The sequence below is a fragment of the Zingiber officinale genome, chromosome 11A (genome assembly GCF_018446385.1).
Source record: "Zingiber officinale cultivar Zhangliang chromosome 11A, Zo_v1.1, whole genome shotgun sequence".
Lineage (NCBI taxonomy): Eukaryota > Viridiplantae > Streptophyta > Magnoliopsida > Zingiberales > Zingiberaceae > Zingiber > Zingiber officinale.
In genome coordinates this window covers 6,895,126-6,912,653 of record NC_056006.1, presented here as the reverse complement: position 1 = coordinate 6,912,653, position 17,528 = coordinate 6,895,126, and the positions used below count along the sequence as shown (strand labels likewise).

At 40.9% G+C, this 17,528-nt stretch overlaps 1 protein-coding gene across 1 annotated transcript; it reads left to right on the top strand.

Moving 5' to 3' along the window:
- Nucleotides 1-13,034: 13,034 nt before the first annotated feature.
- On the top strand, nt 13,035-13,502 carry LOC122031196 (extensin-like). Its single transcript, XM_042590342.1, has one exon. The coding sequence runs from the start codon at nt 13,035-13,037 to the stop codon at nt 13,500-13,502; it is 468 nt and encodes a 155-aa protein (XP_042446276.1).
- The last annotated feature ends 4,026 nt before the right edge of the window (nt 13,503-17,528 follow it).

The following is a 17,528-nucleotide window of genomic DNA, read 5'->3' as shown; positions in this document are numbered from 1 at the left end:
CATGTTATAGAAGTCAACCTCTCTATTTCTTCATCATGGGTATTAGATACCGGATGTGCTTCGCACATTTGTACTAATGTACAAGCGCTGAGAAATAGCAGGGCATTGACGAAGGGTGAGATAGACCTATGAGTAGGCAATGGAGCACGGGTTGCTGGCTGTAGGAACTTACCATCTATCTTTGCCCTCTGGGCTTGTACTAGAATTAGATGATTGTTGTTATGTGTCTGCTTTAATAAAGAACATTATATCTGTTTCTTGTTTGGACAAGAAATGTTTTTCGTTATAATAAAGAACAAATATTGTTCCGTCTATTTAAATGATATGTTTTATTGTAGTGCACCTCTGATAAACGGACTCTATATTCTAGACCTTGAGAGCCCTATCTATAACATAAATACCAAGAGGTTCAAGTCAAATGACATGAACCAAACCTACCTCTGGCACTGTCGCTTAGGTCATATAAATGACAAGCGCTTATCCCAGCTCCATAAGGATGGTTTGTTGGACTCATTTGATTTTGAATCATATGAGATATGCGAGTCATGCCTACGAGGCAAGATGACCAAGACTCCCTTTAGTGGGCCTAGCGAGAGAGCAACTGATTTGTTAGGACTCATACATAGTGATGTATGTGGCCCTTTCAATGTTGCTGCTAGAGGCGGTTATAGATACTTCATCACATTTACTGATGACTTCTGTAGATATGGTTATGTGTACTTGATAACACATAAGTCAGAATCCTTTGAAAAGTTCAAAGAATTCAAGAATGAAGTACAGAACTAGCTTGGCAAGAGTATTAAGATACTTCGATCCGATCGAGGTGGAGAATACCTTAGCCATGAGTTCCGTGACTATCTAGCTGAGTGTGGGATTCTATCCCAACTCACTCCTCCTGGAACACCACAGTGGAATGGTGTATCCGAAAGGAGAAATCGTACCCTATTAGATATGGTACGATCTATGATGAGTCACACAGATCTTCCGACATACCTTTGGGGTTATGCTCTAGACATGACAGATTTTATACTCAACCGAGTTCCATCCAAGGCCGTGATAAAGACACCATATAGGATATGGAATGGGAGAGATGCCCAGGTGTCTTTCATGAGGATTTGGGGTTGTGAGGCTTACGTTAGACGTCAAGTCTCAGACAAATTAGGACTCAAATCCGACAAGTGCTATTTCATTGGATATCCCAAGGAAACTAAGGGATATTACTTCTACATTCCCAGTCAGCACAAGGTAGTTGTGGCAAAGACTGGGGTTTTTCTAGAAAGGGACTTTATTTCTAGAAAGACTAGTGGGAGCGCGTTCGATCTTGAAGAAGTTGAAGATGCGAACAATAGCACTGATGCCTTGATGGAAATTGAACTAGAACCACAAAGTGTTGTGGATGATGATGTTCCACAAAGAGTTGAGGAACAACAACCAGTTCAAGTAGACATACCTCTTCGCAGGTCTAATAGGGTACGTCGTCAGCCTGAGAGATACTCATTTCTCTTGTCTGACCATGATGATGTTATGCTCATAGAGGATGAGCCTACCACCTATCAGGAAGCTGTGATGAGACCAGATTCCGAGAAATGTCTAGAAGCCATGAGATCCGAGATGGAATCCATGTACACTAACCAAGTATGGACTTTGGTTGATCCACCTGAAGGGGTGAAACCCATTGGGTGCAAGTGGGTCTTTAAGAGAAAGACTGACATGGATGGACTTATCTATAAGGGTCGCTTGGTAGCTAAAGGTTTCAAGTAGATTCATGGTATTGACTATGATGAGACCTTTTCTCCAGTAGCGATGTTTAAGTCCATTCGGATCATGCTTGCTATTGCAGCCTACCATGACTATGAGATATGGCAGATGGATGTCAAAACCGTGTTTCTGAATGGAAACCTACTCGATAATGTGTACATGACACAACCTGAGGGTTTTGTAGATCCACAACATACTAGCAGAGTATGCAAGCTGCATAGGTCCATTTATGGACTAATTTAAGCTTCTCGGAGCTGGAATCTTCGATTCGATGATGCAATCAAATAGTTTGGTTTCATCAAAAACGAAGATGAGCCTTGTGTCTACAAGAAGGTTGTAGGGGATATAGTTGTCTTCCTCATATTGTATGTGGATGACATACTACTCATTGGGAAGGACATCCCTATGCTTCAGTCTGTCAAGACCTGGCTAGGGAGTTGCTTCTCAATGAAGGACTTAGGTGAGGCATCCCGCATTCTAGGGATACAGATCTATAGAGATAGATCTAAGAGGTTGCTTGGCCTAAGTCAGAGTACATACATTGACAAGGTACTCTTTCGGTTTGCCATGCAGAACTCCAAGAAGGGATTTCTGCCGATGTCACATGGCGTGAGTCTTTTGAAGACTCAAGGTCCCTCTTTTAGAGAGGAGAGAGACCGCATGGATCAGATCCCTTATGCTTCAGCCATAGGATCTATCATGTACGCCATGCTATGTACTCGACCTGATGTCTCGTATGCTTTGAGCATGACGAGTAGATACCAATCAGATCCAGGTGAAAGTCACTGGATAGCGGTCAAGAATATTCTTAAGTACTTAAGAAGGACTAAATGTAACACCCACTAAGCTTTTAAGATAAATATGAGAATGATGAATTTACCTTAGAAAAATATTAGTAGAATGTTGAACCAAAAAGAAATAAAAAGAAATAAAATAGGGAGTTGTCTAGGATTGAACCTTCAACCTCTCATGATGTAAATGATAGGATTAATGGGTAATAACCAGTTGGGATAGGAATAATATATTGATAGCAAAGGAGGGAAACTCATGATAAGGGTGAGAGTAAATGCTAGCCAAAAGAAAACAAGAAAAGAACAAAAGAAAGGCAACTTGCCTTCCTTCTTTTCTCTCCCTCTTCTTCATTCTTTGCAATGACTTAAAGAGGAGAATTAAGGGGATTCATTCCCCCTTGTTTCATCATGAATGATGAGAACAAATAAATAAATAAAAATAAAAAGGAAATGAAAAAAAGGGCTAAGGGAGAAGGAAAGTAAAAACCGATTTTGCTACCTCTTCCCCCTTAACATAAAAGAGAGTATGTAAAGAGGAGATTTTATTTTTCTCTCATTTCTCTCATTCTCTCCTCTCCCTCACCGAGAACCTCAGTCCCTTCTCCTCCATCTTCGGCCCAAGCCAAGGTTTTCTCCTAAGAAAGCCTAAGATACAAGGAGGACTTAGCAAGGAATCAAGGGAAAGGAACTAGAAGAAGAGGCTACTTCTTCCATCACCACACCTTAGATCCACAAGAGAAAAGGAAGTAAGCTTCCCCTCACCTGTGGTACAAGGTGTTTTATGTGCTTTTCAGATTTTATGAGGATTATAAAACCTAGAATAGAATTTAAGAAAAATTCGGCCAAAGAAGAGTTTTCAAATCTAGGAAGGTTTAAACAAGTCCTCATTTCATGATATTTTTCTATGCTATGTAGGAAGGTTTTCCTTCATGTTTTTATACCTATATGATGCTTGGTCAGAGGAGTACCTAACCCTAGAATTTCAGCCAAAAATATTTTAAAGAGGTTAGGGAAATCATTGTTTTACCAAACTAGTACAAGATTCCCTCCATGAATTACTAAGGGTCTTTTGTTGGTTTTTCTTGCTTAAAAGTTACTTGGAACCAAAAGAAATCCACTCATATGTTTCGGCCAAGAAAAGAGCTTAGGGTTAGGAAGACCTTTAAATTTAAGTAACCATTTTTATATGATAGAATATAGAGTTCTCTTAAAGAATTGCATGTTGAATATTACTAGAAATTCATGAACTCTTCATTAAGATTTTTGGCCATGATAAGATGGATAGCTTAGAAAAGCTTAAACAAAATTTTAACATGCTCAAGACCTCTGTGATATTAAGATATGAAAATTGTTTAATACTCTCATGCTTAATTAGGGTATAGAGAATTTAGTTACATGATATATGACATGTAAGATCACAAGGGTCCTAGCTTGTTTATGAACCAAATTTGTATATGATGTTCTTAGTAATTTTTGCCATGAAACTTACTTAGGTTTTCCATCCTTTAGGCCACTTAAAACCTAGTTTAGAGATTGGTAGGTTTCGGCCATGAGGAAAAATAAAAGAAAAAGGAAAGAAACCTAGGAAGCCTAAGACACAATTCACATGTATGTTTATTATGCTTGTCTTTATACATGCTATGAAACTTGTATGACTTCCTATGCTTTTAGTCTATTTGAAGCAAATTTAAACACTGATGAGTCTCGGCCAAGTAGGATTTAAATGACCTAGAGGCCTTAGAATTGAAACCAATTGTGTTAAAAATGCTTCTTATGGAAATATGATAATATGTTGATTGAGTCACATGCTTGTATAATTTTTCCATGACCTAAATGGACCATTGTATGTTTCAGCCATGAAGGGATAGATGCCCTAGAAACCCTAGAACAAAAATTAAATATGCTTATGTCACTCTACATGAAATATGATAAGTAGAAAGACAAAGTTCTCATGCTATATGTTGTTTAATGACCTAAAATGAGGCTAGGGTAAGTTTCGGCCATACCCATTGTATGATGCCTTATTATGAATTTATACATGATGTTAGTTCAAATTCGCATGCTTGTATGCTTGCTTTTAGCCCTAATGAATACTTGTTAAATTTCGGCCATGACATATGTTAAGGGCTTGAAGAACTTAGGAACTAGCTCAAATATGCTTACGATGTTACTTGGAAAAAAAATGCTATAAATATGGTTTAAGGTTTCCATGCTTTCATGACATTTGGGACCTTGTTTCACACCTGATAGGGTTCGACCACATGAAGTTTAGGGACTTGGAGAACTTAGAAACCAAGTTAATCATGCTTATAATGCTTCCTATGAAATTGATGTGATGATAATTTAGGTTCCACATGCTTGGAGGTTGTTTTTACCTAAATTGAGATCTAAGGGGGGGTTCGGCCATGATAAGAACCCAAGGGATTAGGAAGCTTAGAACCCAAGCTAACTATGTTACCATGTTTCTTATGATAGTATAATCACATGATACACCCTTATGCTTAAACATGTATGCTTGTGATTTATACTTTCCATGATATGATATGTGCTTAGAAATATGCATGCTTTGATGATATGCTATGTGCTTAAAATATGCATGCTTTCATGATATGCTAGGTGGATAGAAATATGCATGCTTTGATGATATGCTATGTGCTTAAAATATGCATGCTTTCATGATATGCTATGTGGATAGAAATATGCATGCTTTGATGATATGCTATGTGCTTAAAATATGCATGCTTTCATGATATGCTAAGTTGATAGAAATATGCATTCTTGGATGATATGCTATGTGCTTAAAATATGCATGCTTTCATGATATGCTATGTGGATAGAAATATGCATGCTTTGATGATATGCTATGTGCCTAAAATATGCAAGCTCTCATGATATGCTATGTGGTGAAAATATGCATGCTTTTATGACATGATGTATGCCTAAGTGATGCATACTTTTTTTATGACATGATGTATGCCTAAGTGATGCATACTTTTTATGACATGATGTATGCCTAAGTGATGCATACTATTTATGATATGATGTATGCCTAAGTGATGCATACTTTTATGACATAACGTATGCCTAAGTGATGCATACTTCTATGATATGCTATGTGACTAAATGATGCATTTTTATACATGCTACTTTACTTTGTAAGGCTTGTACCAAGGGTGGGCTCCTAATCAGCCCCTAGGCCTTTGGCTGTGTGATCCAGGCTAGTAAAAACAAAGGGATGGGCTCCTTAGTACACCCCTAGGTCTATGGCTGTGTGATCCGGACCTGGTTCCTAGTATGATTCAAGGCTTGCTACCTTGGATATACTTAGGAAGCGCACATATCTACGTGATTTATCTATGTGTGGTACAAGCTGGGGCCCTGATTATATTGATATTATGTTCAAGTATATATGTAAGAAGAAATGGTTTTAAAGATCATGAGACATACACATGTTTTTCGGATACATGTTTTCAAAATCATATTGCATATACCTTATGATCATGTTGTGATGATGCTATGATTTATGATATGCCATGATTAGATACGATTATGTTATGTTTCAAGCTATGCTTTAAGAGCTTGATATGCCATGCCACCTTATGATGATACTATGATATGCCATGATTAGATATGATTATGTTATGTTTCATGCTATGCTTTAAGAGATAATATGCCATGACTAGTTATGATTTTGTTATGTTGCATGATATGCTTAAAGAGTATGATATGTTATGCCATGACTAGTTGAGATCATGTTATGTTGAGACATTCTTTGATCATGTGATGATTTTTGGTTTTAGTGAGTAGGAAAGGAACTTACTAAGCCATGAGTGCTCATACCTTACTTTCCTTGTACCACAGATAAAGGAAAAAGCTGGATGAGCTAAAGGAGCAGCAGGAGAGGCAAGGAGATGTGTGTGGCAGTGGCTAGGCAACCAAATAAGAACCTGCTTTAAAAACTTTTAAAGAACTATGCTTTGGTATCATTAATTGTAGTACCGTATGTGTGACTTGATGTTATGTTTCTACTAATTTTGATATCATGTTATTGATGCCATGATAGTGTAGTTCAGATTTGATGAAAAGAAAAATAAAAGAAAAGTTTTTATTAAACTAAGAAAATTATTTTAAGTCTTCCGCTGTTTTAAAAAAAGAAAAATTTGTACATGGAGTATCGTAGCCCCGTCCCTTAGGGTTAGCAGGGAGGGCGGGCGTTACACTAAAGAATATTTATTGATACATGGAGGCAATGATGAGCTAGCTGTAAAGGGTTACAGTGATGCCAGCTTCCAAATCGATCAGGATGATTACCGATTGCAATCAGGGTTCGTATTTTGCATTAATGGTGGTGCTGTCAGCTGGAAGAGTTCGAAGCAGGACACAATAGCTGATTCTACAACAGAGGCCGAGTATATTGCTGCATTAGAGGTAGCAAAGGAGGGAGTTTGGATCCGCAAGTTCATCACTAAACTTGGGGTGGTTCCTAGCATTGCTGACCCCATTGAGCTCTATTGTGACAACAATGGAGCTATAGCACAGGCGAAGGAACCTCGCTCACACCAGTGGACCAAACACATACTACGACGCTTCCATCTCATTCGAGAGATCATCGAGAGAGGAGATGTGAAGATTTGCAGAGTACCTACAGAGGCTAACATCGCAGATCCCTTGACCAAGGCTTTGGCACAGAGGAAGCATGATGGTCACACTAGGTCATTGGGGCTTAGAGCCTACACTGATTGGCACTAGTGCTAGTGAGAGATTGTTAGCTAGAGCCCTAGAGCCAATCATTTGATGATTGTATTTTGGACTTGTTGTATCATATTCTATATAAATAAAGGCATTTGGTTTTTGGTTATTATACTTACTTGTATTGGTTCCAAATAAACTAAGTATAATAACGTCCTTGAGTAGAAGGTTCTCACCTATATCAATCGGTTAGTTGAACCGATAGTGAGATGATATAGGGAACACTACTCTTAATCATTCCTAGTCGAGTATTAACATTCAGGGACATTGTTAATGCAATAAGACTAGCATGTAAGTCAACTCGATGACTTGATCTCACAAGTCATGGATATAGAGATATCAAGTTGACACATGGGTATGCATTGGAGAATGTATACTGAATGACCCGCCATGAGAAAGTATCATGGATCGTTATATGAGTGTCATATACTTTCTCATGTGGCTATTAGTATGACTACTAGTCCTTAGATCTGAAGTCACCATGGTTCCCTACATAAGGAGTTATGTACTTTGGTTTCATCAAACGTCACCTGTAACTTGGTGGACTATAAAGGCAATTACTGGGTATGTAACAAATTATGCGGAGGGATGTGAGTGATGTAGATGGGATCTATCCCTCCTATATGACGGGAGAGACATCAGTATTCTTGATAGAGTGAGACCACGAAGTGCATGGCCATGCCCAAATGAGTCAATATGAGATATTGAGCTCATTTGATTGAGTGAGTCTACTTGGAGTTCAAGATTTAGATTGATTAGAGGATGACACGGTCTATGCCTCACATTGATCAATCTAGATGTCTAGGATAGAAGGACACTTGTCATATATTGTGAGGAGTCACAATTAGTAGTTACAAGGTGATGTTGGATCTCAACATTCTTGTAACTTGGGTAGTAATGATGCATTGCTAGATACCGCTCATTACTTATGTTTCTAAATGAGTTTAGGGGCATTGCCAACGTTACAAGAACCTATTGGGTCACACACAAAGAACAAGTGGATGGAGATTAGGTTCATATGATGAACCAAGAGGATTAGATTCATTTGATGAATCAAATTGGATTAGGAGTAATCCTAATTGGGCTAATTGAGTTGGACTCAAGTTGATTCATGTGTTCAATGAGTCTAATTTAGATTATGACTCATTGAATCAATTTAATTAAATGAATTAGATTCATTATATTAAATGGTTGGATTAGATCAACCAAGAGAGAGATTAAGTCAAGTTTGACTTGACTTGAGAGGAAGATAAAGAGTCAAGTTTGACTTGACTTTATGCCACCTCATTGGTGAGTTGGCATTAAGTGAACCAATGATGATGCTCCACATCATCATGGTTACTTAAGTGAAGTGCCACCTCATGGGAGTTACCAAGAGTTGTGACTCTTGGTATCCCATGGAGGTTACAAACCACTTAATTAGATGAAAAGAGTTTCATTTTGCAAGTGTAACTCTCATTCAAGTGATCTTCCTCCTCCTAAGCTCTCTTCTTGCTCCTTCTCTTCTCTTGGTCGTGGGTTTCAAGCAAGGGAGAAGAAAGGAGAGTGAATCTAATCCATGAAGAAAGGTTAGTGAAAGTCACATAGAGATTTTAGAGGAGTGTGTTCTCTTCTTTTCCTTTCTTCTTCTTCCAATCCTACCCGAGAGCCCTAGAGAGTGCTAGCACACTTGTGGTGCTCTCTTCTCCATCCTTGTGTGTTAGAGAACACATCTTGTTCGTGTGGATACTTCTAGAGGATTGTCTACGTTGACAATCACGAGATCCGGCGTACCGTTGGACGAGCGGGATTTGCGAGGGCACGCATCGAAGGTATAAAATGTTTTTCCTTTGTAGATCTACTGTAGATCGAAGTTTGAAACTCGTACTCGTATTTTCGAAAGTTTTCTTCGCACGGATCCAATGGCTAGGGGGATTCGGGGTTTCCGCGATGCGAAAAAGCGGTTTTCGTGGCCCGAAAAACCCAACAATTATCAACGGCGATTGTCGAGGGAGAGGTAAGGTACACAAATGGTATCCAGAATTAAGTATTGTTTGATTTGTGATCTTCTTGCCGGATCTTATCTTGTTCCGCTCTGTGAAGGATTCCAACAGGAAAGGTTGTTCTGTGGACTTTCTGGTTCCGGCAGCAACCTCATTTTCACAGCAACGCTCCTTTTTGTGTGTAAAAATAGGAGGAAGGGGTTGGGGCTGAACTTGAGGTATGATGTAGGGATCTTGATACATTTTTTAATTAATGGGGTCTATAAATTTAGCATTTGCTTAGTTGTAGATCAGGTGTATTGGATTTTGTTAGATGATTATGTTTACATGTTGAATTTGGTAGGGTTAATGTTATATGATTAGGGGTTTACCCTAATTTTATTTAGCTATTCATTGGGTTGTAGCTAAATAAAAATGTATTTATTGGTGACAAGGACTTTGACGTGACACGAGTATCTCGACGTCGGATTTGGACTGGATTGGACCTTTCTTTGGAGGCAGGTACCTTGACCTATCTATTTTGATACGTCGTGTTGATATGTTTAGTAGATTTTAACAAGTAGTAATAATTATGATTATATCTGCATCGACATGCCACTATTTATTTCCGAGCATGTATTGTTTGTTACTTGTTTATTATTTATGTAATAGAGGTAGTGACATGTCATGCTCTATGATATACTGGACAGGTTAGATACCCTACTTGACATGTGTACCTAGATCATATTATTTGATCCACATATCTTGGTACACATTATATGGAGAGGGATAGAATTAGGATATTTCCTGACTTAGTGACATGCACCAATCTTGAATGATTGCATGCTGAGCGATTGACAGCTCCATTATTGTTGAGTGCATCGCTAGTTACATGGATTTGCCCACACCACCACTCACGGGTTAGTGGTATATCAGACAGGGTGTAGTCTTGGCTCTGACAGTGCTCTGTTGGTCCACTCAAGGGTAGCGTGACACAACGTGGTAGCACGTCAGTAGTCCCTCCACTGGATTGTCTCAGGGAGATGAGGCCATGAGCTCCCCCACTTATGATTTGGGATAGGAGGATAGGTGTACTCCGACAGCATCCCGTCCACTCGGTCACTCATCAGGAGCAATGATGACAGAGTGTACGGTTGTCACAACCCTATCCACTCGGTCTCACCATCGTGTGTGACATGATTGACTGGCAATAGGGGTGACCAAGATATGTTATTAGCATCATATGCGTTATTTGCATTTTTTGCTTGTGTTTGTTGCACTTTATATGCTGCATATTGGATGGATGCATTGTTTGACATGCATACAGGATTTATGATACTTTGGGTCTGACGACCTTGGTATCCCTATATCTAGGTTCTGGTTAGTATAGTTACTCCTTATCTTTCGATTCTGCACTTTCTGTATGTTATATCTGGAGACTGTACGCATAGTTATTGTTATTTGTTATAGTTTACTATGCATGTCAACTTTGTTGGTTAAACTTAGGAAAATGTACCGGTTCCACTATACAAAAATTTTTGTACAAGTGTCGAACCTTTCCTTAAATAACCTATTGTGTTCTTTAGAAGTTAAATAAGGAATCGCAGACGGAACTTAACATCATGGATTCCAAATTTAACTTATCTGTTCTTAATGGTTTAGATTTGAATCGCAAGCAGAACTTAACACTATTTATTCAAATCTACCTATGTTATTAATTCCATAAATATTAATTTTCAAAATTGGCTTCCAGGACTGCATGGCGAGGCACATGGCCTTCTTGGATATGGGAGCAACCACCACCGCCTAGGCAAAGCCTTTTAAAGAAAGCTAATATTTGTTTCCTTAAATAACTCTAGGTTAACCAAAAGGAACAATCGAATCACAAGTTCGAAAAAGAAGAAAACACAAACTCAAAAAAACTATTTCGAAAAACTAGATCTAATTGCCTCTTGTATTTAGAATTTTTACAAAGAGAAAAACTAGCATGATGCGGAAAACAATTGCTAATTATACCTTCTCTTTGTATGCTAATGACCTCAAGATCTTCTGCCGTATTCCTCGCCTCGCCTTGGACGTCGTGTGGGCAACGATCCTCCAAGATGAACACCACCCAAAAGCTTCCTCCTTCTTCTTTTAAAATCCGGCCACCACCACCACCAAGGAGAAGAGAGCAAAGGGAGAGGAAGAAGGGAGAGGGTCGGCCACCAAGAGATCACCCAAGCAAAAGAATAAGAGTTGTGTCTCATGAAGCCCCCGCACCCCTTCTTTTATATTACTTACCCAAGGCAAATGAGGAAAAACCTTTTACAAAAAATAAAATCATCCAAGAGTTTTTCCTTTTCCCTTTTTATTTTTCCTTTTCTTTCCTCTTGATTGAATCAATCATCAATCAATGGTTGAAATCAATCCTATTTGGTTTAGGATTGAATTTGGTTTAATCCTATTGGCCGACCCTTGCTTGGGCACCAAGCAAGGTGGCCGCCATAAAAGGAAAGGAAAAATAATTTTTTTAAAAATTTTACAAGAAGAAATGCTCTTATAAAATTTACAAGCTCTCTTTCCTAAAGTATGAGTTAAAAAAGGAAAGTTTCTAAAAATTAAAACCATGTTTTAAAATTTAAAAACTCTCTTATAAAATTTCCTTTTTTAATATGGTGATAGAAAATTTAAATTTTAAAACTTCTTTTCCTTTTTTTTCTTAAACTATAAGGATGGTTAAAAAAAGGAAAGTTTTAAAATCTTTTAAACTCTCTATTTAAACATGTGGCCTAATTCAAATAAGGAAAGTTTTAAAAATTAAAATCTTTCTTTTAAAACTTATAATTTTCTACAAAGAGAAGATTTTAAAAAATTCAAAACAACCCTCCCTTTTTGAATTATTATGGCCGGCCCCTACAAGCTTTGTCACCAAGCTATAGGGCCGGCCCGTTCAAGAGGATGTGGTCGGCCATTGCTTGGTCACCAAGCAATGGTCCGACCCCCTTCTTGGACACCAAGAAGAGTCTTACATTTGGATGGACTTGAGGCAATAATGAGGCTACGACAGGGACCTAGAGGAGAAATTGGTTTTGGCCTTCTGATGAGCTTGAGTATCCCGTGTTCGCCCCGAACACACAACTCAAGTTCATCGATAATAACTCATTCCACTAGAGAGTTATTACCGCACTACCGTACCAATCCCAAATTACATTATGGGCTCCTTCTTATCATGAGTATGTTAGTCTCCCTGTGTTTAAGATTATGAATGTCCAACCGTGTTGTTCCAACCGTGTTGGCCGATGTATATGTGGCCCTGAGGGCATTGTAGGAAATTTCATATTGTCATCCGTACAGGGAGATGCTGCCGAAATTTTCTATGGCAGGGACTACCTCGGGCGTGACAATATTTTTGGTATCAGAGTCAAGTTTGCGAGTCAAACTGGGTATTTTTGGATTTGTTTGGATTTCTATTATGATTATGTTTCGAAATTCCATTTTGGATTTGTATGGATTTTCATCGATTTTCTCATTTCAGATTTCCGAGGTCAAAAAGGGGGACTGGATAGTGACGGAACATCTCCAGACAGCAAATAGGTAAAAAGGTAATTTTATAATTTTTGAGACTGGTAGTAATATTTGAGTTATAATTGAATATATATGAGGCTAGGTGCATGTGCTCGGTACTCGAGACTATCAATCACATAATCAGTGAGAGACATCTACTGGAGTCGAGCCTGCCGGTCAGGGACAGACTCCGCATGGTACTGCGGGCGCGTCGGGTTCTCAAACTCTGATGGTTTCAGAGGTACCTACCCCAACAGTACCCGTCGTACCCACTCCTACGATATTTACGGTACCACCAGCGGTACCACCAGCATACCTGGCACCTACTCCAGTCGAGCCCACTACGTACCCGGTACCACCTCCACCAGTGCCTACGGCATACCAGGCACCATTGCCACCGGTGCCCACTTCATACGTGACATCCGCACCAGCAGCAGCAGTTGCTCCACCTCTGGTACCACCACCCACCGTACCTCTTACGGCACCTACCTATGTTGACCTTGCAGTGCCACCAATGACACCTGCCTCAGTCTATGCAGCAACACCGGTGATGCCTCCCCCGGCCTATGCAGCGATACCACCTGTTATACCAGCTCCAGTAGTTCCGCCAGTTCCTGCAGCTGTCCCTACTCATCTCATTGATATTGTCATAGCACGAGCCCGGATCCCAACGTTGGCAGAGTCGATGAAGAGTTGATTCACACACTTCCGAAGAGAGCCTGATCCGAGTGTGTCCCAATCTTGGTTAGAGACCATGGAGCGGACCTTCTTCTACATGGCTTGCTCCAAGTGGGAGAAAGCAGAGCTGGCTGCTTTCCATTTACGGGATGAGGCCGACACCTGGTGGCTTACCCAGCGATCCATCATAGGCGAGCAGAATATCACCTGGGCTAGATTCAGAGAGGCTTTTGAGAGCCGCTACTTTTCACGAGCCTATCAGATGACTCGTCGGCAGGATTTTCTAAGTCTACGATAGAACAATCGTTCGGTGATAGAGTATAATGATGAGTTTAATCGGTTGGCCAAATTCTGTCCAGAATTAGTTGTTGAGGACAATTCCCGTATGCATCAGTTTATTCAGGGACTGGATGGACATCTGCAAGTAAAGCTTGCCGGTTTTGGGAGTTCATCCTACATAGAGACATTGGACAGAGCCCTGATGATAGAGTCAGTTCAGCAGAGAGCATATCTGAAAAAGAAAAGGAAGCAGATGGATCAGACATCAGGACAGATCCAGCAGACACAGGCGACTAGGCAGCAGCAGAGTGGTCGCTGTCGGTCAGGATAGGGTACTTCAGGGGCTTCTGGTCAGCCTCAGAAGTCTGGGCGATCTTCATCAGGATGTTTCTAGTCTTCTCAGTTGAACCGGAAACAACCCTCCAGTGACACTCACTGCACCAGATGTGGGTCAGAGACCACGTCACCTCAGCCTTCTCCTTGGGACAACCAGTTTGCTATTATTGCAAACAGCCTGGGCACGTGAGACGAGATTGTTCATTGAAGGCTTTGCACACGGTTTCTGGGGTTACTGTTCATAGAGGATAGCACAGTCAGTCAGGGACTCGGTGAGGAGGGCAGAGAGCCCAATCTTAGTATAGTCAGCAAAGGACAGCTCCCCCTATCGTAGTTGCATATGGCATGCATGGACAGGAGCACTCCAGTGCCCTTATGGTACCACGGAGTTCTGTTGTGGGACCTCCATATCAGTTGCAGCCCCAGCCCCTAGTCTACTATCTGCATCCTCAGCCACTAGTTCAGTACTAGCCACAGCCACAGCCACTGGTCCAGTACTAGTCATAGCCTCAGCCGTTGGTCTAGTATCAGTCACAACCTACCTATCCGTCTCTGGCTCAGTACCCAACACCGTCACAGTGGCAGGCTCAGACTTAGGCATAGCAGCCTTTGGCAGCACTACCACCTCCACCACCACCAGAGACTGGACATATTCATGCGGTTACCAGAGAGGATGCACAGCGGGCCGACGGATCTGTTTTCCGCGGTATGATTTTACTTTATGCATTATCCACTGATATGCTGATAGATACTGGTAACTCGCATTCTTTTATTTTCTGTGCTTTCATGAGGGACATAGGTTAACTACCTAATCATAGACTGCAGCGACTGACTGTTTCCCTACCATCCGATGATTCATTAGATGCCACTCAGGAGGTCAAAGGTTGCCCGTTAGACTTTGGGAACATGATACTTACGGTAGATCTTTTAGTACTGGAAATGATCGACTTTGATATTATTCTTAGCATGGATTGTTTGTTAGCATATCATGCCACTATTGATTGCCAAATGAGGGTGGTCATATTCTGGCCATTATGAGTTTTTGGTAATGTCATTTGGGCTTACCAATGCTCCAGTAGTATTTATGGATTGTTGTGGTGGAGCATTGCTCCCACATATTATGGATTGTTGTGGTGGAGCATTGCTCCCACATATTATGGATTGTTTGTGGTGGAGTGTTGCTCCCACATGTTTTGGATTATTGTGGTGGAGTGTTGCTCCCACATATTGTAGATTGCTTGTAGACGAGCGTTGCTCCCATTTTATTGATGGTGGTAGAGCGTTTCTCCCACATATGTAGTATTTCTTGTGATGGAGTGTTGCTCTCACATTCGATGATCTATTTCGTTGGTGATTTGTAGCTAGTGATCATATTTTAGACTTGTTGTCGGGAATCTTATAGTTGACTATGCCTATTGTACGGGCATTATGAGTTCTAGGTTTTACCATTTAGGCTTACAAAGCCCTAAATGTTTTCATGGACTTGATGATTTTGGTATTCCTAGGTTGTTTGGATCGGTTTCCATTGTCTTTGTTGACAATGTTGTAATCTATTTCTGATCAAAGGAGAATCATGTACACCCCCTTCGCATACTTCTAGAGATGTTTCAACGGAAACATCTATATTTGAAGTTCACATGGGTAGAAGCCTACGAGACCAACTTCTAGGAGCTGAAGCGGAGATTAGTGTCGGCTCCAGTTTTGGTTTTGCCCGCTGGAGAGGATGGATTTGTACTTTACACCGACATATCTCTTCAGGATTTGGGCACTATTCTGATGCAGCACGGTAGAGTAGTCTCCTATGCATCTCGTCAACTGAAGGAGCATGAGAAGAACTACCCTGTACATGATTTGGAGCTAACCGCCATCATATTTGCTCTAAAAATTTGGCGGCATCATCTGTACGACATTAAATTTGAGATTCTCACTGATCATAAAAGTCTCAAATATATTTTCACCCAGAAGGAGCTTAATCTTCGACAGAGGAGATGGATGGAGTTCCTGAAGGATTATAATTGTACCATTAGCTATCACTTGGGGAAAGCTAATGTGGTTGCCAATGCACTCAGCAGGAAGTCCAGAGGTACTTTGGCTTGCCACCGAGTTTCAGTCACAGACTTGGTTCAGGGTTTCTCCGAGTTGGCCCTTCAGGAGCAGGGAGAGATAGAGCAGGGTATTCTTATTACCATGATTGCTTAGTCATCGATCAGGACGAGGATCCGAGAGGCCCAGGCCGATGATCAACATTTGTAGCTTCCGAGCAGCAGACTGAGTTCACCCGAGATGAGGAGGGTATTATATATTTCTGAGGCAGATTATACGTACCTCCGTCTCACCCGGTCTTACAGGAGCTACTTCAGGAGGCTCATCACTCTCGATTTGTGATCCATCCAGGTGGGACCCGCATGTATCGAGATTTGAGGAGTTCTACTGGTGGAACGGTATGAAGAAAGACATCACAGAATTTGTAGCGAGATGTCTTGTCTATCAGCAGGTGAAGGCCGAGCACCAAAGAACTGCAAGATTACTTCAGCGGATTTCTATTCCTGAGTGGAAATGGGAAAACATTACCATGGACTTTGTGGTGGGTTTGCCCAGGACGCGACGAGGCCATGACACGATTTGGGTAATTGTTGATCGATTAACCAAATCCACACACTTCTTAGCGATCCGGAAGACTGATTCCCTGGACCGATTGGAAGATCTGTATTGCTGGGAGATCATCAGATTACATGGTGTCCCTTTGAATATTATTTTGGATAGAGACCGTCGATTCACGTTTCGATTCTGGTAGAGTCTGCAGCAGGCCTTGGGCACTCAGCACCGTTTCAGTACAACTTTTCATCCGCAGACAAATGGACAGTCAAAGTGTACCATTCAGACTCTAGAGGACTTGCTGAGGTCATGTGTATTGGATTTTGGATGCAGCTGGGAGGACCATTTCCATTGATAGAGTTTGCCTACAACAACAGCTTTCATTTGGTTATCCAGATGGCACCGTTTGAAGCGTTGTATGGTAGGCCTTGTCGGACACCCACCCTCTGGGATGAGGTTGGGGATGGCCAGCTGTTGGGACCTCATAGAGCTCAGCAAGAGGCAGAGTTGGTCTGTACTATCAGAGGGAGGATGTTAGAGGCGCAGGACCGCCAGAAGAGTTATGCAGATCAGAGATGGAGACCCTTGGAGTTCTCTACTGGCGACCATTTTTTCTTGAGAGTTTCACCCATGAAAGGGGTGAAGAGATTTGGCCTCAGAGGTAAACTAGCTCCGCGGTACGTTGGCCCTTTCCAGATCCTGGAGAGGATTGGAGCATTAGCTTATCGTCTAGCACTACCACCGTCCCTGGCAGGCGTCCACGACATATTTCTTGTATCTATGATGAGGAGATACATAGCAGACCCAGCTCATGTGTTGTCTGATATACCAGTTT

Bases quoted from the DNA above. Each gene is read 5' to 3' on its own strand.
- LOC122031196 (XM_042590342.1), top strand. From the start codon at position 13,035: ATGGTTTCAGAGGTACCTACCCCAACAGTACCCGTCGTACCCACTCCT.